Below are 25,253 nucleotides of genomic sequence, written 5' to 3' on the forward strand. Positions count from 1 at the left end.
CAAAACCTCTTGGATGAGATCCAGCAGTGCTAAACCCAGCAAGGAGTATTTGTAGTGTAGCCTCCAGTGCTAGCCCAACAAGGAGCTTGCCTGTGCTCGGTCTGAGTAAGGGTTGAGGCCCTTACTTGCATAGAGTTGATTGGAGATTTCTCAAGGATACAATCCAAGAAAATGGAGTTCAACTCAAGAGTATTGTCTCAAGAGAAGATGGTTCTTTGCACTAAGGGAGTTCTCTTAAGTAAGAGAAGTTCAGACCCAAAGACAAGTACAAGATGAGAACCAAGTAGATTCAAGTTAGAGAATCTATCTACAAGAGGACTTGTATATATATGTAGGTAATGTTACCAAAGCATCAGTAAGGGTTCAGGGTAAGTATGAGTCAGAACTGGTTGAATGGTAAGGGTACAGGGTATGGTGAATCATAGTCATGAAAGGGTAAGAGGTGCTGGTTGAATGGCAAGGGCAAGTGTAGGGCATAGGGTTAGATAGAAGCAGCAGCTTCTATGATCTAGGGGAAGAAGTGAGAGCTTCTTGGGTTTCAAGACAATGCAATCAAAAGAAAGAAGATATAAATGGAAATGTAACCATGGTCCAGGTTTAGATGAGTTTGCACAGTTTAGCCACATGTTGATGGTCATGTGACATTGGTCATGCAAGTCATGACAGTTTAACCTTGTGTCAGAGAATGAAGAATGAAATAATATGTAACACTCATGTTACTGTAACACATGCCAGAACTTGGTTGACCTGCGGTGGGAGTGCTGTGTGGGGGAAACAGAGGATACGTCAGAGTCATGATAGTCTGAGGTGTGTTTTTGAAGGATAGAGTTGGTGTTGGAAGAGACATAATACTGGCAATTGCTGCTAGTGTGCTTGTTGTATGCACATCAAGACCAATATAGCTATCTAATTGCAGATAGCTACTAATAATGCGGAGGAGTTTATACCCTTCTGGGCTGGTCCTCTGGTTCAAGACATTCACTGCCAAATAAAAGGCTTGCTGTGCAGCAGTTAGCATTAGAAAGCTGAAAACCCCCCAATATGTACCTTAGATAAGTCTTGCATCTTGTTGCCATCACTGAAGGTGATGTGAATGATGGTGCTGAAGTGATTAAGGTTGCACCATTGAGGGAAACCAGCAACCCTACCAGTGAAGGACATGAATATACATGAATTGCAATGTGAGTGACTTACTGTTTCTCAACTTTTGACTCTTTGCCATGCATAAGTGCTTTGAGGATCTTCTTCAACTCCTCAAGTAGGTGCTTCCACATACCAAGGTGGAGGGCATGCAGGTGGTCAAAACTGATGGCTTGATGGGGATCAGAGTGCATGATAAGCCAAAAAACATTCTGTTGATGAGGTATAATTAGCAAAGATCAGGATTATATGGGATAACCAGATATGAAGGACAAGGGTGGGAAGGAGGTCTGTATAATAGGGTTATTAGTAGACAAGTTTTCACTGGACTGTGCAAATGTGATATTGTGATTGGTGGCCAGACTCAATGAATGAGTGAGCGGTAGTGCAAGCCATTAGAACTGAGATAATGAAAACACAGAAGAGAAATGAGAATAAATATTGCTGAGAGCTTACTGCAACAGCATGCAATCCTAATGCCTTGAGTGGTTCTTCACCTTGGGCTTTGCTGACCTTATAAATGTTGAGTGCAGCTATCACTTCTTCCACTGATCTAAATGCGAACATCTTCAACAGCTTGCTAAACTTCTTGAGCGGTATGAGACAAACCAGACAGGGACATTTACTATGGTGGCCACGAATAAGAGACATGATCCCTCTAAATATCAGATTGTGGGCATGTGTAAAACAATTAGTACAGAGAGATATAGAACATACTGTTCTTTATAATCAGCTGAAAGTATCAGAAGAATGGGAAACAGCCAGCACATGATCTTGTCATAGCAATTGTGGGAGTAATCAGACTTTGAGTATTGCATGACCAGTTCCAAGAGTTTGAAGAATGCCTCATGCCATACAACACACTTGAGGTTTACAAACCCTGGCTTGCCTTCTTCATCTGCACCTTCGGATACCTGCAATTATAATGTGAGTACCATAATATCAGAAGATTCAATCAGAATGTTGACATATGATAGGCAACCACCCGATGACACGGCCGCTGCCAATGCCCTCACTGTTCCATATACTAACCAGCAAATTTGAGCAACAAACAACAGGATGTCCCTTTGTTGTGCCATGGGACGACAGTTTCGTCTTGTCTGCATACAGGATGAAGCAGAATGGAGCGGCTTTCAGACCATTGGGAAGGCAAGACTGATTAATGTTGAGTGAAAGCAGATAATGATATTAAACAAATGTCATGCACCTGGACATCCCACCATCAATCACCTGTCCAAGGCTCATTGTAAAAGCATTCAAACTCCCTGCTGTTATGCTTGAAAACACATTGCGCATCCCAGACAAAATGTGGAGCGAGTAGTGGATTAGCTAACAAATCAAGGGCCCAGTTCCAGAGAGGCAGCATGTGCATCTCATATACTTGTTGTTCTTTTTTGTAGGGAACAGTGATGTTGTGTTTTATAAACTATGTCACAAATATATCATACAAAATATTAGATTTATTAGTAACATACCAGCATAACCTGAGCGGCCACATGTTCCCAAGCCTTGCACAAACCATTATCATTTGTGAGCGTTGTTCAGCTCTCGCCTCTCGATATGCAACCAATGAGAGCAAGTAGGTCATCAATATGCAACTTGTTGAGCATGGCATTGAGCATGATCTCCGCAAACTCAAAGTCACCATGGGAACAAAAAGGATGCCAAGGCTCTTCATCCACAGGAAGATCTTCTTCATGATGTGTATTGACACCAAACTCCTTGAAGGTTTGAAGGAGTGGTTCATGGCCAGTGGAAGGATGATACTCTATTTTGAATTTGATGGGTCGTTGAAGAGAGATCATAGGTTGTAACTCAACAGAACCTTGCTGGCTATTGACTATGTAGAAGAATCAATTAGTGATACAAATAAATATGGTATACGCCTACCTGGACTGCCAGCACCCTCGAAGCTCCTGTTGTAGTTCCCATTGTAAGCTTTGGCTGCTGGCAGTGCAGGGTCTGCACCTCCTGCAGCTTGTTTCATGCTTCTTGAACTTCTTGCTACAATGCAGGCATGAAAGTTGCCTGGTCAGTGTTTCTTCTGAGAAGTTATATTTGCTTCTATAAGTACGAGAAGGACCCATACCAATAGCAATGTGGTAGTACTGATTTAAGTGAGATATGAGGCATTAGTGGTGCTCAAAGTTAACATCATAGAAATTTTCAAATGTAAAAATTTTGTGACTTGCTGGTAATTGAAGCTCTGACACTGACAAATCAGCCCCCATACCTTGTACCATGACTGTCATCATATCTATAGCATTCTGCAACTACATCTATGCCTCAAGAATCAGATCAAAAAAAACTACTTCATACCCTCAAACAAATGACTAATGACCTTACCATTGCACGATGAGTTTATGGTTGATCAGCTACTAGATAATGACTCTGATGAAGACTCTGATAAGGAATCAGAGATTGGTGCTCATAGCAGCTCAGATATCAGTATACGGACTGCATCACCAACATGGCCAGACTCCCCAGTGTCCCCTATGTCGTCCATCACATGTCATGGATTCCAAATACAAATTATTTTTCGTTCCTCAGCTTTCCTCCAGCTACTTCTAGTTACTGAACCGGTCACGTGACTTCACTTCCCATCACATCTTCACCTCTTCACATATCACCTGTTGTTTCTCTGATTGGTTCCCCAACTCCACAGGCTAGAACAATCTTGCTTCTGAAAGAAGTACTGGTCAGATCTTGGGCTTCTATTTAGTCACCATCTGACTCATTGCTTATATATCATGATGTCATGCTCAGTCATCCGCAGTATCGTACAACTCTTTTATCATTAGCTGATTTCTTTCACACTCAGATATCTCCTCTTCAATGTTATGTATATAAGTAGGTTGGTTAGCATAAGTACTCCTTAGACTTAACCTCTTCATTTCCACACTGGTGGTAGACTTAGATGTTCACGCTCAATCCTATCTTTGATCTATTCATCAACTGTGACCGAGTCCTAGTGGTTGTGTGTTAGACTTTGCCATTCGGTGAACTCTAGTCATAACATTAGGTTAAGTCTTCTTACCACTCTGACTTGAACTTTGTCTTGGACATTGCCATTCTTGACAAACTTCATCATGCTATTCTGCTGAGATTTATCTTACAGATTACGTTTAAAACTCAATCATTATTCCCCGACACATTTTGTTATATCAATCTCTTTACATTACTCTTTAGTAGAAGTGAACCAGGCCCTTGTCTTACTATGAGCCACCAGTTCATAAGGATCAGTGACACTTAGGTCCTGTTTCCGTACGTCTACAGTTCAGCCCAAAACCCTGCCAACTGTACGCTACATATCTGCTTTCTACGTAACAGAATGGCACTTGTGACTGTCCTCTCACAGTCTAGTTACATTACTATAGGAGCTTGTGGGTATTAAGCAGACCCAAAAGTTCACTGCATCTTTCGTGAACTCCTCTCGAGTTCTACTTAGGTTGACAAACCACTACATGCGCTGTATTCACACCTTTGTTATAACAGCACCTCCATCCAGATCCCATCTCATCAGGGCTAGAGCTCTCACGCTGCACGACAACTCCTCCTGTCTAGCAAACAACTGTCCATTCTTCAATGTCCGAGAATCTAGGAGAAACTGGGATAACCGCTTCAGAGAATATAGAAGTGCCAATGGCTCCGCCAGTAATACCACCAGTAGCAGCTCCAGACAGGGATCAAATTCATTCTCTGGCACCGCAGGGATGGCACAACCGGGGCCCAGTCATATCTGTAAAACCATCCACCACCACAATCGAAGGCCCTTCTGCACCGCTAGGCATCTCAGGCCCTGGAATGACTACCATCACCCACCAGGACATTTCGAATGCAATCACCACCATTGTCGAAGCAGAAAGGGTATTCACCAGAGCCTTGATAGACCAACTGCAGAGGGAGATCAACAAGCTTCAGGAAGGCTTGGTGCACGCGAACGACAAGAACACAGACCTGAGGATCAGGGTGAGGGATGCAGAGAACACAATCATGGATTTGCAAACCTCATCTATGATGAAGACCCCAGGCGCTATATCTGGGACTTCAAGCTCTGATCTCAAAATGGCAAAACCCATGGAGTTCACTGGAGAAAAGAACTCCATTGATGTTGACACCTTCCTCACTCAGCTTGAGATATACTTCATGGGTTATCCTGGAGCATCAGAACAACAGAAGTGTACATGCCTAATGTCTTTCTGTTAAGGACCTGCAGCAAAATGGGCGGAGAGCATTACACCCATGGCCCTTAAAGGTGGAGTCGGTTCTTATGATGCCATCAGGAGAGATATGCAAGTCATGTGGAGTATCATCAATAAAGAGGAGAAAGCAGCAAGGGAGTTAGAAGCTCTCCGACAGGGGAACCACACCATCGTGGAATACATTTCCCTCTTTCAGCAGAAACTTTCCTTCTGTCATTTCTCCAACTACGAGTTGATGTGCAAACTCCGCTTCGGACTAGACCAATGGGTTAGGAACCAATTGGCCCATATCCACCCTAACAGAAAAGACACACTGGAAGGGTTGATTAGGGAGACACTCATCATCAGGCAGAACCTAGAGGAACTCGACAACGAGAAGAAGAGTGACTGGACACCCCGCCATCCATGGCAAGGTGCTGCTGCAACATCTGCACCACATCAGGAAAAACTGTATCTCTATATAGAGGACCATCCTCTATATAGCCCTGATAGCACACCACAGCTCTATACAGTCTATGGCAAGCTATCACAGCGCTATAGACCAGTATAGACATCATGAAAGTCTATATATTACCATAAAGTTTGGTAAGTGTATTTAGAAGTAAAACATTTCAACAACTATAGACCCCAGTAGACCGTGGGAACTTTTTTCGATGAAAACCAAAGTTGTAGTCCTTGTCAAGGGAAGTCTATCCATAGTCTAATGACTTCAATAGGTTAAGATCCTAGTGAGTTACAAGGAAAATACTCGAAATTGAAGGGTTCAAGAAAACAACTTGACCGTGGGAACTTTTTTCGATGAAAATCATAGTTGTAGCCCTTGTCAAGGGCAGTCTATCCATAGTCTTATGACTTCAATAGGTTAAGATCCTAGTGAGTTATAAGGAAAATACTCGAAATTGGAGGGTTCAAGAAAGCAACTTGACCGTGGGAACTTTTTTCGATTAAATCAAAGTTGTAGTCCTTGTCAAGGGAAGTCTATCCATAGTCTAATGACTTCAATAGGTCAAGATCTTAGTGAGTTATAAGGAAAATACTTGGAATTGAAGGGTTCAAAAGTGTTAAGGTACACCTTATATATGTAAGCAAAAATGCGAAAATTCACCTTATGTGTATTCAAAATCCTAATGCTAACAGTCAATTTCATTGTCTTTTTCTTACTGTCATAATCCTAGTCCTATTAACCAAAAACTCGAAAATTCACCAAGTCTTGTGTTGTGGCTTTGTTTGGCACTGCTTATGTAAGCAAAATGCGGTCAACCAACAAGTCTTTTCCCATTCTTTCCTTCCCCCCCCACTGCCCCCTCATTAGATTATCTTCCATATTTTTCTTACAATTTTCGAGTTTTTGCCTCTCTTCTCTTCTTCTTGCTTCTCTATCCTTCTCTTGGTGTTGATGTTGTTGGTGCTGGTACTGGTGCTGGTGCTTTGAACTCTGGTAAGTCTCCCTCCATAATTTTCGCATTTTTGACTATTTGACTAATCTTTTTTCTAACCCTCTCCTTCTAGCTCTCTTCCCTCCTGCTCCTCCTCCCCCCAACTATTTTCGCATTTTTGACCATTTGGCAAGTCTTTTCTCTGACTCTCACTTCCTCCTGTCTGATCCTCTCCTTCTAGCTCCCTTCCCTCCTCTTCCCTCAAGAATTTTCGCAATTTTCACTATTTGGTAAGTCTTTCTTTTTTTTGTATTCATCTTTCCTCTCTGATTCTTCCTTCTAGTTCTCTTGCCTCTTCCTCCTGTAATTTTCGCATTTTTGCCTGTTTTGTAGTTATTAGTTTACATGTATTGTAGTAGTTGAAATATAATTTGGAATTTTCGCTTTTTTTTAATTTTGAGAACACTATCATGGCAACAAACAGCTATTAAGAGAAATTTTTGCTTTGTGTTTTGAGCTATAATAGCTACAATAGTTGTGGTATGTTCCACCCAGCTATAGCAACTTTAATAGAGCTATATAGCACTATACACTGGTGTAGTAAGCCTGCACAATTGGGCACTTGGCTATACGAGCTATAGGGCTATGGAGTCTGTATAGCAGTCTATAGTGCTATGGGTGGCTATATAGCCTTACCACATTTTCCTGATGCAGTAGCACCCAAGACCACATTGCAAGGAGGAAACATGATGAACATTGATGCAACCAGAACAGGAGGTAGACCCCGACCTCAAGGACAACCAGGACATGATTTCAAATGCTATCGCTGCGGAGAAGATGGGCACATGGCTCATAATTGTACAGGAAAGCCTCTTGACAAGGGCAAAGGACCAGCTGTCGGTGCCATCAAAGAAGGAGAAGTTCCAGCTGTGAAACTGCTCACACTGGAAGATATTAAATGCATCGTAAACAAGAGGATCTGCCTCTCCACCATATACAACCCAGAGAAGAAGGGTTTTTAGATAGATCAAAGTTGACTGCAAACTTACATAGATCAGAAGAATCGTTTCTCCATTCTCGGTGACTCGGCAATCATGTTTACAGAAGTATTAGAAGTTTGTTCTGGGAATAAACGAGAGCGTTTTTACTTGCTAGTTACGTTGGAAGGAAAACAAAGGAAAGCAGCCATCAATGCTCTAGTAGACTGCGGAGCAACAAATCTCTTCATCAGCGAAAGATTTGTAGAAAAGAACCAAGTCCAAACCAAGCAGTTGTTGCGAGCACTGCCAGTCCATAATATTGATGGAACTAAAAACTCCGCCAGACCAATCAAAAGCTACACCAATTTGAAACTCATGATAGGGGATCATGAGGAAGAAGTAGCTTTTCTGATCACAGATTTAGGAACCGATGATGTCATCATTGGAATAGATTGGCTATGATACCATAACCCCAGTATCGATTGGAATGCGGGAAAGGTGGCATTAGACTGTTGTCCAGTTAAATGTCAAAAAGCCAAGGTCAAGGACAAAAAGACCAAGGCGAAGAAGCGAAGAGCCACGAACTTTTCGATCCTTGAGGTGTTGCCTGAGTTGATACTGACAGAAGATGATGAAGATGACAATATTGAGGGAGCCTCTATCCATCATCAGATTCAGTCGACAAGCTTCAACTCTTCACCTTTGTTGCATAAATTGTGAGGACATGTCAGAATCAAGGAAGTAGGGGATGAGGATTCACCAAAGAATGTGTGGATCAGATACAAAAGCTCTGTAGCGTCAGAGTTAGCTCAGCAGGAGGAAAAGAAGAAGGAAAAGAAGCCCATAGAAGAGATGGTGCCAGAGTGGCTCCATGACTACCTTAAGGTCTTCTCTGAAGAAGAATCTACTTGATTCCCCAACTCTAAGAAGTGGGATTATAAAGTAGATCTCAAGGACCCTAACAATCTTCCTCCCAACGCGAAAGCATATCCCCTTTCGCCCGTCAAAAATGAAGCATGTGAAAAGTGGCTCAAACAAGAGTACAATTTAGGATGACTGAGAGATTCTGAATCTCCAGTAGCAGCTCCTTTCTTCTTTGTTGCCAAGAAAGATGGAAAACTCAGACCTGTCATGGACTATTGGAGGTTAAATGAGAAAACCATCCAAAATGCATACCCTCTCCCTCGTTCTCAGGATCTCATGGAATATCAGAGGTTAAATGAGAAAACCATCCGAAATACATACCCTCTCCCTCGTTCTCAGGATCTCATTGATCGTCTCTCCAGTGCAAAACTCTTTTCGAAAATGGATGTTCAATGGGGTTACAATAATATTAGAATGAAAGAAGGAGACCAGTGGAAAGCCGCCTTCAGAACTCCTTTTGGACATCACAAACCAGTCATAATGTACTTCGGCATGACAAACTCCCCTGCTACCTTTCAGACCATGATGGACCAGATCTTCCAAGATCTCAAGGAAGGAAAGGTCGTTGTAGTATACATCGATGACATCTTGGTCTTCACCAATGACAATGTAGAAAAGCATAGAAAGGTGGTGCATGAAGTATTGCAAAGATTGCAGGACAATGATCTCTATCTCAAACCGGAGAAGTGTTCCTTTGAGAAGAAAGAAGTAGAATTTCTCGGTTTGATCATCAAAGATGGACACATCTCCATGGATCCGGTCAAGGTTAAAGGAGTTCAGGAATGGCCCACTCCTACCTGCATCAAAGACATTCAATGATTCATGGGATTTGCAAACTTTTATTGTTGATTCATTCTCAGGTTCTTGAACATTGCCAGACCCATGAATGAGCTCATCGGGAAGGATGTACCATGGGAATGGACAGACAAACAAGAGAAGGGTTTTAGAACCCTTAAAGACAATTTCATGTCTGCACCAGTACTAGTTATGCCAGATGCACAAAAGAAACAGAAAATAGAAAGCAATGCATCTGACTACACTACTGGTGGTGTACTTTCTCAGTTGGAAGAAGATGGACTATGGCACCCAGTGGCCTTTTTTAGCAAATCAATGCAGGATGCAGAATGAAATCACAACATTCACAACAAAGAACTTTGGGCCATCATCCATGCATTGGAGGAGTGAAGGCATTATGTGCAGGGCACACCTCATCCAGTAGAAATTTGGATGGATCACAAGAACCTCAAATACTTCATGACAAGTCAGAAGTTAACTTGCAGACAAGCAAGATGGTCCTTGTTCCTTGCAGAATACAATTTTACACTGCAACACAAACTGGGGAAGGTTAATGACACTGCCGACGCTCTGTCCAGGAGGCCAGACCACAGAGGGGTGGTAGAAAATGACAATTCCAATCATGTGCTTTTAAAACCTGAGTTTTTCCATATTAAAGCCGCAAAAAGAGGTCAGATTCTGATAGAAGGAGAACAATTGCTATTGAAGCGTATCAGAAACTGTACCGATTTGGATCCGGAAGTCCGAAATGCTATTGAAACCTTGAAGAAGGCCCCTGTGCAGTTGAGAAGAGGACTAGAAGAGTGGAATACGGAGGATGGACTCATTCTATTCAGAGGATTGGTTTACGTTCCCAATAACAAGGAAATATGTCGCTCAGTGCTAGAGATCTTTCATGACTCACCTGCAGCAGGACACATGGGACATGCCAAAACTCTTGAACTTGTCTCATGAAACTATTGGTGGCCTCAGATGCAGAAATGGGTCAATGACTACGTAGATGGATGTGATCGATGCAAGCAAACAAAGGTGTTGCCATCTAAACCCCATGGACCTTTGAAACCAAATGAAATTCCAGAAGGCCCATGGCAAAGCATTAGCTGTGACCTTATCACCAGTCTACCCATCTCCCAAGGCAAAGACAGTATTCTAGTAGTCGTCAATTGTTTTACAAAGCAAGCACATCTTGCTCCGACCACCAAGGATGTTAATTCCAAAGGAGTTGCGGACTTGTTTCTCAAACATGTATGGAAGTTGCACGGAACACCAAAGAAGGTGATTTCAGATAGGGGAACACAATTTGTGTCAAAGTTTATGCAAGAAGTCTCAAAAAGACTAGGAACCAAGTGGTCCATGTCAACAGCATTTCACCCTCAGACTGACAGACAAACTGAACGAGTCAATGCAGAAGTAGAACAATACCTTCGGCTCTTCATGTCTTACTGTCAAAATGACTGGGTATCATGGCTTCCCATTGCAGAATTTACACATAATAATTCCATTACAACTACTGGACATTATCCCTTCAAAACCCTCTACAGCTATAACCCCGAATTCATCATTTCTCCCAATTCCTCTAATACCATTCCTCAAGCCGATGAGAGGGTAGCCGAGATGAAAGAAGCACAGAAAGAAGCAAAGGCAATACTAGAAATAGCAAATGATCAGTGTGGGGAACGTCCCCACTGCAGGCCCATATCCCGCATAATTCCCATGCCTTACCACCATCTTCCCGTGCATTCCGCTACCATCCCGCTACCCATCTGCATCTTCCCAAAGCCGTCCGCTACACAGAACCAAGCAGAACCAAGCAGAACCCAGTGGAACAATTGTGTACCACACACATCATATCCCTTTAGCCTTCGGAACGTCCTCCTCCGTCCTGTCCCTGTCCTTCCATCCTCACTGGTGAGTACTAGCTACGTTCCCCGTGTTACTAACATGTTCCTATCTCATTTCATATGTGTTACGATACTTATACGGATCCTTCCACTACTCGGGACCAGTTCCTTATCTCACAGCCTCACCCAGTTGTAGCATAGCGCATTTCGGAACCCCTTCCTATATAGGTAGCAATAGATGGGATCTTAGTTTTTTACCTTCTGATAGACTCGACTCCACTTCCACTTCCAGAGTACTTCCCAGTACTCCACTCACTGTCTAAAATATCTTCCTGAATCTATTCCTGATCTCATTGCAATGTTCCCACCTCTGTGAGTTCCGCTCGAAATGCCTGACATCGGATCCGATGACTTGGAGCAAGTACCAGACACAAGCCTGGTCCGACTTTGCCCAATCATCCTCCTGCAGGCTTGTAGTTTCTTTTCCCTCCATTAGTTCCCTGCTTGTTCTGTTTGTTCCCCATTTGTTCTGTTTGTCCCGCGTTAGTTCCGTTAGTTCTGCATAGTTCTGCTCGTGGTGCATTAGTTCTGCTTGTTGCGCGCTGAGTTCCACTTGTCACGTACCCTCCACATCTTTGTGTTTCCAGTCCTAGTAAGGACCGGAACCCTTCGGGTCGCTAGACAGAGTCTAGTCTTTGCTTTCCTCGCACTTATTTGAGGACCCGCTACCCAGTAGCAATCCCCTCAGGACGAGTATTAGTCTCGCACCCTTGTTAGACATCTGAATCACCCCAGAGTCTATTTTCCTCACCCACATCGGATGAAGTGTTTCTATGATCATAGAGTAAAAAATGCACCTATATTGGAAGTTGGACAGAAGGTTTGGCTAGATGCCAAAAATATCAAACAATGACGCCCAAGTCAGAAGTTATTGGATTGCCATCTTGGCCCCTTTGAAATACTCGAGTGAATAGGCAAGTTAAACTACCAGATCAGATTACCACAATCATATCAGATCCATCCAGTATTTCATGTGGGATTACTCACACCCCACAAAACTTCCGCACTAACACCTCAAATTGCTGTCATATACCAGATCCGAGTACCCCCAGTACCACCTATAAGCATCCCTACTGCTGGTCCGACCCCCTGTTTTCCCATCTGCTCCATTCCTCCTTCTCCGACAATGCATGAAGTGCATCTCAGCAGGATTAGCCCTGCTACCTCTGCCTGACCCCGTTCCGCTCTTCTGACACTACCCCTATGTCCTCCGACACCATACCCCTTCCATCGGACCCTATCTGTGGTTTTGCTCCTCTGCCCTATCGGTCCGCCTGATCCTACTCCTACTCCCTCCACTTTTCCGACCCACTCGGTTCCGCTCATCTTGTCCCACTCAACTATCAGTCCGTCCGACCGCCTCACCAGTCCACTCCTAGACTAGGAACCACTCAACTGGTCCTATCACCATTTGGTATCATAGTTCCGCTTTTCGGATCACCAGTAATCCCTATACCCTAGCAATTCTGATCTGTTGCATACATACTGTTCCCTGAGCCTTATTTTTGTATGTCTCAGTCATCCTATTGTAATCCTATACACTCAGCACATAGCTATCTGCTATGCTATGCTCATCACTTAGAGTATATAAACATATGTACATTTGTCTGTAGATACTCAGTCTGAATATTACCTTTTCTAAGCCCTGCTCTTCTGTTCTTTGACTTGGGCCTGATCCTAGTCAACTCCTGTTAGCCGGCCTAGGGGATTGACTCCCTAGGTCAGCCACCCTCCGATCCTCTGATCCTCTGATCCCCCAATCCTCCGTTCCCCTGTTCCCCCACTCCTCCATTCCCCCATTCCCCCACTCCCCCGTTCCTCCGCTCATCTGACTTCCCATGTGTCGGAACCAAACCCTGCACTCTCGTATCCATCCCCTCCATTCTGCTCTGCTTCAGACTTCGTCCAAGCAGTCCCTTCCACTCCACTTCTACTGTTGGTTCCGACCGCAGTAGTCTCCCGCCTCCCTCCTGTTGGGCGGAACAACCCCCGCCTGACTTTCCCGCACTCACCTAGTAGTCCGTTGGTCCTCCTTCAGAGGACCCCCATTCCGACATCCTGTCGGAACTCATAGAATTCGTGTTGGACTACATTCCGAATTAGGGGCACGTACTCGGGTAAGGGGCGCAGCGTACAAGCTGAAGCCAAGCCCCTCAGACTCCGCTTTACCCCTGAGCACGGTCTTAACAATTGCCCCCATATGTCCACCCCCAGATATAGTCCAATCCAAAGAAGAGTATCAAGTAGAAGAAGTGATAAATAGCAGAATGTGGCGACAGCAACTACAATACAAAGTAAAATGGAAGGGGTATCCATTGGAAGAAGTGACATGGGAAAAAGAGGAAAATCTGAAGAACTCCCCCAGATTAGTCAGCGAATTTTACGCTGTGGGGAATGCTCCCACTGTAGGCATAAAACCCCATTGATTCCACATCATCTCACATCAGTTCCACATATTCTGCATGTTCCGTGTTTCCCACACATTGTCCGATGCGTTCCACATTCCCGTGCATCCTTTGGAACACGCCCACACTATCCGATATTCCTGCACATCATTGGACAACCTTCGCATGTCCTGTCCCCATCCTTCCAGGTCCATTGGTACACTGTATCTCTCTTCCCATTGCTTCTAACATTATCCAGATCACACTGACACATGCCCTTATGGCATGGACCCCTATTGCAGAGTATTGCGCCCATGTGCACTGCCTGCCTTCACTTCCGCTTCCTGAGAAATTTACCACCTGTACCTCAGTGTTCCTTGAAAATAATGTTCCCTATAAGTAGTGTGTCACGAATTCCTATCACGAACCATTTTTCATTTCTCGGTTTTCCTTTGGCTACTTCCAGTACCTGAACCAGTCATGTGACTTCTCACCCTTTCACACCTTCACATGTCACACCATCACCCCTTCACATTTCACCTATCACATCTCCGATCGGTTCCCCTATGCCTAGGGCCAGAATTATTCCATTACCAATCACTTAATCTCCACTATGACCTCATTGCTTATATACCACAACATCATGCTAGATCATCCACAGTATCGTACGATTCTTTCTCATTGGCTGAATTCTTTTAGACTCAGATATTTCCGATTCAATGTTATGTATATAGTTAAGGTAGTCATAGTCAGTACTCCTTAGACTTGACCTCTTCGTTCCTACCCAGTGTAGACTCAGATGTTCACTCTCAATGTCATCTCTTTCTCTATACTTTGACGAGTCCTAGTGGTTGTGTGATACCTTTACCATTTGGTGAACATTGATCATAACATTAGGTTAAGTCTACTCTTACCACTCCAACTCGAACTTAGTATTGGACACTTCATTCTCGACTAACTTCACCCATGCTATTCTGCTGAGATTATTCTCATGGATTATGTTTCCAATCATCATTCCCAGACGCGTTACATGTGTCTCATTTTTTATGTACACCTTTAGTAGAAGTCAACCAGGCCCTTGTCTTACTACAAGCCGCCAGTTGATAAGAGATAGTGACATCTAGGTCCTATTCTCGCACGTCTGCAGTTCGGCCCCAAACCCTGCCAACTGTATGCTACCTATCTTCTTTCATACTATAAAGAATGGCACTCGCAACTGTCCTCTCACAGTCTAGATACAATTACTATAGGAGCTTGTGGGTATCTAGAAGACCCAAAGTTCACCACATTGCTCATGAACTCCTTTCGAGTTCTACTTTAGGTTGATGAACCGCTACACGCGCTGTATTCGCACCTTTAGTCACCATTTCACCTCCATACTGTTCTCGTCTCCTCAGGCAAAGAGCTCTCGTGTTACACAACAACTCTACCCGTCGGGAAAACAACTGCCCATTCCTTCATGTCCACTTCAGAAATAAACACGCAATGGGGAGCCAGCCATCCCATTCAGTCACCAGCTCCCCTTGTGCCATGGGCATCCCAACAAGGAATGAGCGGACTCCAAGAACAAGGGTACCAATCTGTCAAATCATCCACACCAACCCCATCGAGGCCAGCCTCTGTGGCTCCAGGCATCTCTGGCCTGCAAGGATCCATCATTACCCACGAGCATATTTCCAACACCATTCACACCGTCATAGAACTAGAAAGGCGAAACACAAACACCGCCTAGCAGAGTTTCAACAGAAACTAGACGAGATGAATGACACTCTACAGATGGTGGATCTAGAGAACCTAAGGTTGAGGGACAGACTAGTGACAGCAGAGCAAACTATCACGGCTTTGCAGTCCTTTCGTCCAGCAACGCTGACGGGACCGGCAGCTACCTCGGAAGTACGAGCTCTGATCTCAAAATGGCCAAACCTACAGAGTTCACTGGGGACAAGGGCTCCATTGACATCGACACTTTCCTCACCCAATGCGACATCTATTTCACCGGCTATCCTACCGCCACTGAGCAGCAGAAGAGTTCCTGTATTATTTCTTTCTGCAAGGGCTCTGCAGCAAAGTGGGCAGAAACCACCTCCAGAAGAGTCATGTCCAGAAACTACTCTGCACTAGGAGGATATAATCTTCTCAAGTCAGAGATGATTGCCATGTGGGGACTAGTAAACAAGGAAGAAGTCATGGCTAGGGAATTAGACGCTCTTCGCCAAGGCACTCACATGGTTGCAGAATATGTTTCCATTTTCAGACAGAAGGCATCTCACTGCCAATTCTCTGATTATGAACTCATTCGCAAGTTCCGTCTAGGACTAGACCAATAGGTTCGCAACCAGTTGGCTCATGTGAACCCAAGAGATAAGCAAACTCTTGAGGGGATCATTTCACATGCCTTAACCATTGGGCAAAACCTAGAGGAACTAGATGCGGAGAAGAAACTGTGGACCCAACGAAAGCCATTCCAACCCCAGACTATTACAGTAACATGAGTGTTACACGTCATTTCATTCTTCGGACTCGTCCAGACCTGGACCATGGTTATGATTCTATTTCTGTCTCTGTTCTTTTTGATCTCGTTGTTCTGAAATGTGAGAAGCTCTCACTTCTACTCCTAGATCACAGAAGCCACGGCTTCTCCCGAACCCTATGCCCTAATCACTGTATCAGTTCCCTCATTGATTGGGATTCCCCATGCCCTTTACCCTTACCATTCAACCGGTACTACTTACCCCTTTTTGTATGTGACTCATACATACCCTTGACCCTTACTGATGATTCAGTAATACCTCCATTACCCTGTACCCTTACCGTTCCACTGGTATCTCACTTTCCATACATATATATATCACTTCTCTTGTAGATAGATTCTCTAACTTTAATCTACTCGGTTCTCATCTGATACTTGTCTTAGGGTCTGAACTTCTCTTGCCTAAGAGAACTCCCTCTGTGCAAAGAACCATATACTCTTGAGATGATACTCTTGAGTTGAACTCCATCTCTTGGATCGTATCCTTGAGAAACTCCAATTGACTCTACGCAAGTAAGGGCCTCAACCCTTGCTCAAACTTAGCGCAGGCAAGCTCCTTGCTGGGCTAGTGCCAAAGGCCACACTTCAAACACCCCTTGCGGGTTTAGCGCCGCCGGATCTCATCCGAGAGGTTTCACATAACACAGACCCCTGCTCGCACAATTGCACAGGGCAGAGATGCAATGGATGTAGACGCATCCAAAATACAAGGTGGACCCCAACCTCAAGGCAAATTGGGAGGTTCAAGTTTCAAATGCTACTGCTGTGGCAAAGAAGGACACATGGCCCAGAACTGTACTGGAGAACCCCTCAACAAGGGCAAGGGACCTGTGGTCTGAGCAGTCAAGGAAGAGGAAGTCAAGCCTCTGACTTGCGAGGACATTGACAGGATCATAAACAAATGTATCGCCATGTCTAGCATTTACAACCCAGAGAAGAATAAGGGTTTTTAGAAGGGTTGAAGTTGACTGCAAACTTAGACGTGAACAATCGTTTTTCCATTCTTAGTAATTCAGCTATCATGTTTACAGAAGTATCAGAAGTTTGTTCTGGGAATAAACGAGAACATTTCTACTCACCAGTTACATTGGAAGGAAAGCAAAGAAAAGCAGAAGTGAATGCTCTAGTAGACTGCGGAGTAACAAACCTCTTTCTCAGTGAAAAGTTTGTAGAGAAGAATCAAGTCAGAACCAAGCAGTTATTGCGAGCACTGCCGATCCGGAATATAGACAGAACTAAAAATTCCGCTGGACCAATCAAAAGCTACACCAATTTGAAACTCAGGATAGGGGATCACGAGGAAGAAGTAGCCTTTCTGATCACAGATCTAGGAACCGATGATGTAATCATTGGAATAGATTGGCTACGATACCACAACCCTAGCATTAACTGGAACACAGGGAAGGTTGCCCTAGACCACTGCCCAGTAAAATGCAAAGAAGCAGAGACAAAAAGCTTCGGCAATTCCTGAGCTCTTACCGGCAGAAGATGATGAAGATGAGCCTCAGATAAAGGCGACAGACTTCAACTCTTCACCTTTATCACAGGAATCATGAGGACATGTTAGGCATGGAACTACCAAGAATGTTCCTGAGGTGGAGGAGGTCGAAGATGAGGATTCACCACAGAACGTGTGGATCAGATACAAAAGCTCCGTAGCATCAGAGTTAGCTCAACAGGAGGAAATGAAGAAGGAAAAGAAGTCCGTAGAAGAGATGGTCCCAGAGTGGCTCCACAACTATCTCAAGGTCTTCTCCAAAGAAGAGTCTACTAGGTTCCCCAAATCAAAAAAGTGGGATCATAAGATAGACCTCAAGGACCCTAATGATCTTCCTCCTAATGTGAAAGCATATCCCCTTTTGCCCGCAGAACATGAGGCTTGTGAGAAGTGGCTTAAACAGGAATATAAATTAGGACGACTGAGAGATTCTGAATCTCCAGTAGCAGCTCCTTTCTTCTTTGTTGCCAAGATGGATGGGAAACTCAGACCCGTCATGGACTATCGAAGATTGAATGAAAAGACAATTCATAATGCATACCCATTGCCCCGTTCTCAGGACCTTATTGATAAACTTTCTGGTGCTAAACTATTCTCAAAAATGGATGTTCGTTGGGGTTACAACAACATCAGGATGAAAGAAGGAGACCAATGGAAGGCCGCCTTCAAAACCCCTTTTGGACATCATGAACCAGTAGTAATGTATTTTGGTCTTACAAACTCTCCCGCTACCTTTCAAACAATGATGGACCAGATCTTCCAAGATCTCAAGGAAGGAAAAGTCATTGTAGTCTACATTGACGACATCCTGGTCTTCATGAATGACGATGTAGAGAAACATCGAAAGGTGGTTCGAGAAGTACTCCAGAGGCTTCAGGACAATGACCTTTACTTAAAACCAGAAAAGTGCTCCTTTGAGAAGAAAGAAGTCGAGTTTCTTGGTCTGGTAGTAAAAGATGGACATGTTTCCATGGATCCCGTAAAGGACAAGGGTGTACAAGACTGGCCCACCCCTACTTGTGTAAAGGACATCCAATGATTCATGGGATTCGCGAACTTTTATCGTCGTTTCATTCTCGGATTCTTGAACATTGCCAAACCCATGAATGATCTTATCCGTAAGGATGTACTATGGGAATGGATGGACAAACAAGAGAAAGCTTTCCAGACTCTTAAAGACAATTTCACTTCCGCACCAGTTTTGGTTATGCCAGATGCCAAAAGAAACAAAAAATAGAAACAGATGCATCTGACTACACCACTGGTGGTGTTCTTTCTCAATTAGAAGATGATGGACGATGGCACCCTGTTGCCTTTTTCAGTAAATATATGCAAGACACAGAGCGAAACTATGATATCCACGATAAAGAACTATTGGCTATCATTCACACTCTTGAAGAGTGGAGGCATTACGTGCAAGGAGTAGCCCAACCCTGTGGAAATTTGGACAGATCACAAAAACCTTGAATACTTCATGACTAGTCAAAAGTTAACTCGCAGGCAAGTGAGGTGGTCTTTGTTCCTTGCAGAGTATGAATTTACTTTGCACCACAAACTGGGGAAGGTGAATGACACTGCCGATGCTCTGTCCAGGAGGCCAGACCACAAGGAGGGGGTAGAAGATGACAATTTGGATTGTGTGCTTTTAAAACCCGAGTTTTTTCAAATAAAAGCTGCAAAAGAGGTCAAGTTCTCATCCAAGGAGAACAATTGCTGTTGAAACGCATTAGAAACAGCACAGACCTAGATCCTGGAAGTCTGAAATGCTATTGAAACCCTCAAAAAGGCACCTGTACAACTGCAAAAAGGATCAGAAGAATGGAATACAGGAGGATGGACTTATTCTATTCAGAGGATTGGTGTATGTCCCCAACAATAAAGACATTTGTCAGCTCAGTGCTGGAGATCTTCCATGACTCGCCTGCAGCAGGACATATGGGACGAGCTAAAACTCTTGAACTAGTTTCCCAGTAACTATTGGTGGCCCCAGATGCAGAAATGGGTCAATGACTACATAGAAGGATGCGATCGATGCAAGCAAACCAAGGCACTACTGTCTAAACCCCATGGACCCTTGAAACCAAACAAAATTCCAGAAGGTCCATGGCAATTCATTAGCTGTGATCTTATTGTCAATCTTCCAAAATCTGAAGGCAAAGACAGCATCTTCATCATAGTCGACCAGTTTCACAAAACAAGCACATCTTATTCCAACCACCAAAGACATTGATTCCAAAGGCATTGTGGACTTATTCATCCAACATGTATGGAAATTGCATGGTACTCCAAAGAGAACAATCTCAGACAGAGGAACACAATTTGTGTTGAAATTCACACAGGAAGTGTCCAAGAGACTAGGGATCAAATGGTCCATGTCTACTGCATATCACCCACAAACTGATGGACAGATGGAACAAGTCAATCAAGAAGTTGAACAGTACCTATGACTCTTCACATCCTACCATCAGAATGATTGGGTTTCTTGGCTTCCAATTGCTGAATTCACACATAGCAATTCCGTAACAGTCACTGGACACTCTCCATTCAAATGTCTCTACGGCTACAATCCCGAATTCATAATTTCCCCTAACTTCTCCAACACAATTCCCCAAGCCAACCAGAGACTAGCTGAAATGAAGGAAGTGCAAGAAGAGGCAAAGGTGACACTAGAGATAGCAAACGATCAAATGAAGCGCTTTTATGACCATAAAGTAAAAGACACACCAGAATTCAAACCAGGCAACAAGGTATGGCTAGACGCAACAAACATCAAACAATGTCATCTGAGCCAAAAATTGTCTGACCGCCGTCTTGGACCATTTGAAATCGAAGAGAAGACTGGCGAGCTAAACTACAAGTTGAAACTCCCCAGTAAATATCGCATCCACCCAGTCTTTCATGTATCGCTACTCACCCCACATTGAACCTCTCAACTTGTTGACCACCCACCTCTAGAACATCCACCTCCAGAGATTGTTGATCAAATCCCAGAATATGAAGCAGAACAAATATTGCAAACGCGACTATACAGACGCAAGTTGCAGTATTTAGTAAAGTGGAAAGGATATTCAGTAGAAGAAGCAACATGGCAGTCAGAAGAAGATGTGAAGAATGCGCCACTTATTGTAGCCGACTTTTATGCAAAAAACCCCAATGTGGTTAAATTGGCATGCATCTCTGCTTCAATTCTGACAACCCCTGATTTCCTCGAATGGCGAAAAAGAAATATTCGACCATCATACATTCGCGAGGACACTCACCTTAAACAGGGGGTAATGTCACAAATTCCTAACACGAACCATTTTTCATTTCTCAGTTTTCCTTCGGCTACTTCCAGTACCTGAACCAGTCACATGACTTCTCACCCTTTCACACCTTCACATGTCACACTGTCACCCCTTCACATTTCACCTATCACATCTCCGATTGGTTCCCCTACGCCTAGGGCCAGAATTATTCCATTACCAATCACTTAATCTCCACTATGACCTCATTGCTTATACATCACAACATCATGCTAGATCATCCGCAGTATCATACAATTCTTTCTCATTGGCTGAATTCTTTTAGACTCAGATATCTCTGATTCAATGTTATGTATATAGTTAAGGTAATCATAGTCAGTACTCCTTAGACTTAACCTCTTCGTTCCTACCCAGTGTAGACCCAGACGTTCACTCTCAATATCATCTCTTTCTCTATACTTTGACAAGTCCTAGTGGTCGTGTGATACCTTTACCATTTGGTGAACGTTGATCATAACATAGTGGTACTCAGGGCTTCGGTGCTTGGGATCGAATCCCATCTCTTACCTTCCGACTTTTCTCTAACTTTTCCTTCACCTTACTAGAGGACTGCTTTGACTTATGCTCACTATCAATCTAACCTTGTGATATACCTCCTTCAACTTGATCTGCAAGTTCCGACAAATCAGTACATTCCGCATTGTATCCATTTGAGTTCCGCTTCATTCCATTTCATTCCACTTGAGTTCCTGCTTGTTCCACATTTTTGCTGATCCTCATCCTACCTGTGGTAGGGTTGATTAGGGTTCGTTTAGACAGAGACTAGTACTCCCCAGTAGCAATCCCCTTTAGGGTCGAACTGCACTTGTTCCCAAGTGAGGCAGCAGGCAGCAAAGACCCAACTGTGTAGTAGATCGAATTTCTTGCTGCTGCACTTGTTGTACCCACAATGCCACACATCCTGACGCTCCAAAATCACATTCAATCGCTAGCTCTATCATTCCAATTCTACAGACACCCGGTTTCCTCGAATGGAGACAAAAAAATATCTGACCATCTTACATTTGTGAGGACGCTCAACCTAGAAAGGGGGTAATGTCACGAATTCCAAATACAAATCATTTTTTGTTCCTCAGCTTTCCTCTGGCTACTTCTAGTTACTGAACCGGTCATGTGACTTCACTTCCCATCACATCTTCACCTCTTCACATATCACCTGTTGTTTCTCCAATTGGTTCCCCAACTCCACAGGCTAGAACAATCTCGCTTCTGAAAGAAGTACTGGTCGGATCTTGGGCTTCTATTTAGTCACCATCTGACTCATTGCTTATATATCATGATGTCATGCTCAGTCATCTGCAGTATCGTACAACTCTTTTATCATTAGGCTGATTTCTTTCATACTCAGATATCTCCTCTTCAATGTTATGTATATAAGTAGGTTGGTTAGCGTAAGTACTCCTTAGACTTAACCTCTTCATTTCCACACTGGTGGTAGACTTAGATGTTCACGCTCAATCCTATCTTTGATCTATTCATCAACTGTGACCGAGTCCTAGTGGTTGTGTGTTAGACTTTGCCATTCAGTGAACTCTAGTCATAACATCACATCTACCTTTTTTGATCAGCTCTCTGACATTGCTCTCGACAGCATACTCTGATGTTCTATCAAGCAGTATCCCAGACATGTGTGATTGGGTCTTTACACAGTTTGTTGATGTGATTGGGGCACTGCACAATAGTGTCAGGTGCTTAATGTCCATCTGTCTCTGAGCCACGCACCCTAGCTACACTTGCTGCAAGAGTGGGCACTATTATCACCTCAAAATTTTTGCCACAATCTCCGTTGTGATGCAGATGTGTTTGATGAACTTACAACATTAATTCAACCACACCCTATCTTCTATAATGAATTGAATAACCCACAACTCCCTATTGCAGTCCAGCTCGCCATTTTTCTCAATGGCATTGGCCATTATGGCAATGTTGCAACTACTGAAGATATATCTGACTAGGCTGGAGTGTCTGTGGGGACCATCTACAACTGCTACAAACAGGTGATGATCGCAATCTTGCAATTGCATGACTGGGCCACTCATTTTGATCTGCTCAACCGTGAGGATCAGATTGAGTGAGAGCAGGCAAAAGCTTACGTGGAAAAAAAGATGTGTTGTGAATGGCACAGCAGTTTTCTTTGTGTAGATGGGACTCCATCCCCCTTACACGAGAAGCCTGGTTGGCATGGGGAAGGTTTCTTTGACAAGAACTCTGACTACTCTCTAACAGCCTAGGTAAGTATCAGCTCAGTGTGTGGCACAGTGACTTACAATTAAAAAGGTCATTATATTGCCTCACAACCTCCATATTGTGGACTACATCATTGGCATACCTGGGAGTCTTCATGACTCAAATGTATTTGTATGAACAAGGGTCTCCCAGCATCCCAAGTCCTTTTTTGGTGCAGGAGGGTGGTTATGGATGGACTTGGTGTATGCTGCACAAACCTGGTGTGTACCACCATATAAACTGGCCACCAGGAGGGAGTTTGATGGCAGAAAAAAAGATGTTCAACTATAACCTGTCAACAGTGAGCATTGATATTAAATAATATATTTTCATAGTCCTTACCCAGCGTCTAGGTCCATGTTTGTTCAGAGCATTTTTTTTGGCTCTATCAAGGGCTGGTTCCAATCACTGCAGGAGCTTCACATCCCAATCCAAAGCCAGAAGGACCTCGAACTATACAAACATGTGGATCCATTTGTGCTTCATTCTGCATAATTTAATTGTCAAAATCAAGGAAAAATCAAACCATGAAGACTCAAACACATGCTTCTATCAGCAAACTCAGAGGTTGAGGCGAGCTGATGGTGACACAAGAGAGGATTAGCAAGAGGGTGGTGCAGTAGGTGATCAGACCTGCATTGGAACTGTGGGGCAGGATTTTCGCAATGTGTTAAAGATGTGGTTGCTTGCCTCATTGGAGTAAGCTCTTATCACAAACCTGTAGCATTTGTTGTGTGTAGTCACACTTGAGATTTTCTCAAGAAAGGAGTGTTTTTGTGAGCTCCAGACCCTGAGTGAACTCATTCTGCAACTGCCTCTGAGTTGGCACTGTCAAGCACAAAATGGTTTGCATTTCCCAAAAACCTGTTACATGATGATATTGTACAGACCTACTTCAGTTTTGATCACCACTGCACTCCATGGCAATACAATGAATTCAAGCCTCCTCCTCCTCCTCCTCCTCCTCCTCCTCCTCTCAATGTGCACACGATAGCTCAATCTCAATTCTCACAAACTCAATTTGTTGCATCATCCTCTCCTACATGTGGAGATGATCTTGTTCAGCAAGACACATTGCATGTTCCTGCTCATCACAAGCACTGCAGGCCTTGAGATCACAAGCCCAAATGTCACTTCTCCAGTTTCATACATTTATAGTGTTCATGCTCGATATGACCCTCACATTTACCATCAAGGTGCATCATTAGGGAATCTGCTGTCTGAGACATCCTTTCTGCAGCAGCAGAGGTCTGATCAAGAGCACTGCCACCAGGGTGTTTGTGTGATGAAGAGGGGGGGGCGACTAGATTGAGGTGAAGCACTCTGAGTAGGTGCACAAGATTGTTTTGTAGCAAGAGAAGGCAAACTTTCATGACTTCCTTTAAGTGAGCTGATGCAAAGAGACTGCAGTGCTCAGCTAGCACAAATATCCAAGTCTTCTGAGTCAATGGGCGTAGACTGAAGGCTAGGTGAAGACTCTTTGAGATCAGAAAAAAAAGATTGTGAATTATCAGTGGCATTTTGATTGGGTGCTGGCAAGTGCTCAGGAGAGTTCAACAATATCACACCATGTGTGTCAAAAGTTGAGATGGGAGGGAGTTGCGGTCATCGGTACCAGTTAGGGATCTGCACAGGTAACCCCCGGGTATCCAGGAGCTAACCTGTACCCCTACCCACCAAAACCCCTACCCATACCAAGGGGTACGGGTATCACTGAGGGTACCACAGGTATGCATGGGTACATGACCTCTGGCGGGTACACCATGGGTACAATGAAAATTGAGTGCAAATTGAGTATAGTACTGACAAAATGTATACTACCATTATACCTTTATATCATCCCATCCATCCTCCATCACTCGGTCATCACCCTCAACATCAGCCATGGTTGCAACGGCCTTGACGTTGTCATCCTTGACAAGGCCCATCAACGACCAGGATCCAACACAGAGTAGTGTGCGCATCGATTGAGCCAAGAGATGATTACACACA

The 25,253-nt window shown here is 43.8% G+C and overlaps 3 protein-coding genes across 3 annotated transcripts; 1 reads left to right on the forward strand and 2 right to left on the reverse strand.

The window, feature by feature from the left end:
- Positions 1-1,017: 1,017 nt before the first annotated feature.
- On the reverse strand, positions 1,018-2,512 carry EDB91DRAFT_1085384 (uncharacterized protein; the record flags this gene model as incomplete). Its single annotated transcript, XM_041315888.1, has 7 exons — positions 1,018-1,144; positions 1,195-1,352; positions 1,597-1,798; positions 1,858-2,054; positions 2,173-2,295; positions 2,371-2,416; positions 2,475-2,512. 7 exons carry the CDS (start codon positions 2,510-2,512, stop codon positions 1,018-1,020), a joined length of 891 nt encoding a protein of 296 aa, XP_041173047.1.
- Positions 2,513-2,681: 169 nt separating this feature from the next.
- On the reverse strand, positions 2,682-3,127 carry EDB91DRAFT_1252585 (uncharacterized protein; the record flags this gene model as incomplete). The annotated part of the gene is made up of 2 exons (XM_041323526.1): positions 2,682-2,980; positions 3,031-3,127. 2 exons carry the CDS (start codon positions 3,125-3,127, stop codon positions 2,682-2,684), a joined length of 396 nt encoding a protein of 131 aa, XP_041173048.1.
- A 3,207-nt stretch (positions 3,128-6,334) lies between these two features.
- EDB91DRAFT_1338797 (uncharacterized protein) lies at positions 6,335-7,165 on the forward strand (the record flags this gene model as incomplete). Its single annotated transcript, XM_041325634.1, has 5 exons — positions 6,335-6,359; positions 6,688-6,780; positions 6,852-7,008; positions 7,062-7,081; positions 7,112-7,165. 5 exons carry the CDS (start codon positions 6,335-6,337, stop codon positions 7,132-7,134), a joined length of 318 nt encoding a protein of 105 aa, XP_041173049.1. The 3' UTR covers positions 7,135-7,165.
- Between the last annotated feature and the right edge of the window lie 18,088 nt (positions 7,166-25,253).

This window comes from Suillus paluster, assembly GCF_016628075.1.
Source record: "Suillus paluster strain FC165 chromosome Unknown EDB91scaffold_70, whole genome shotgun sequence".
Lineage (NCBI taxonomy): Eukaryota > Fungi > Basidiomycota > Agaricomycetes > Boletales > Suillaceae > Suillus > Suillus paluster.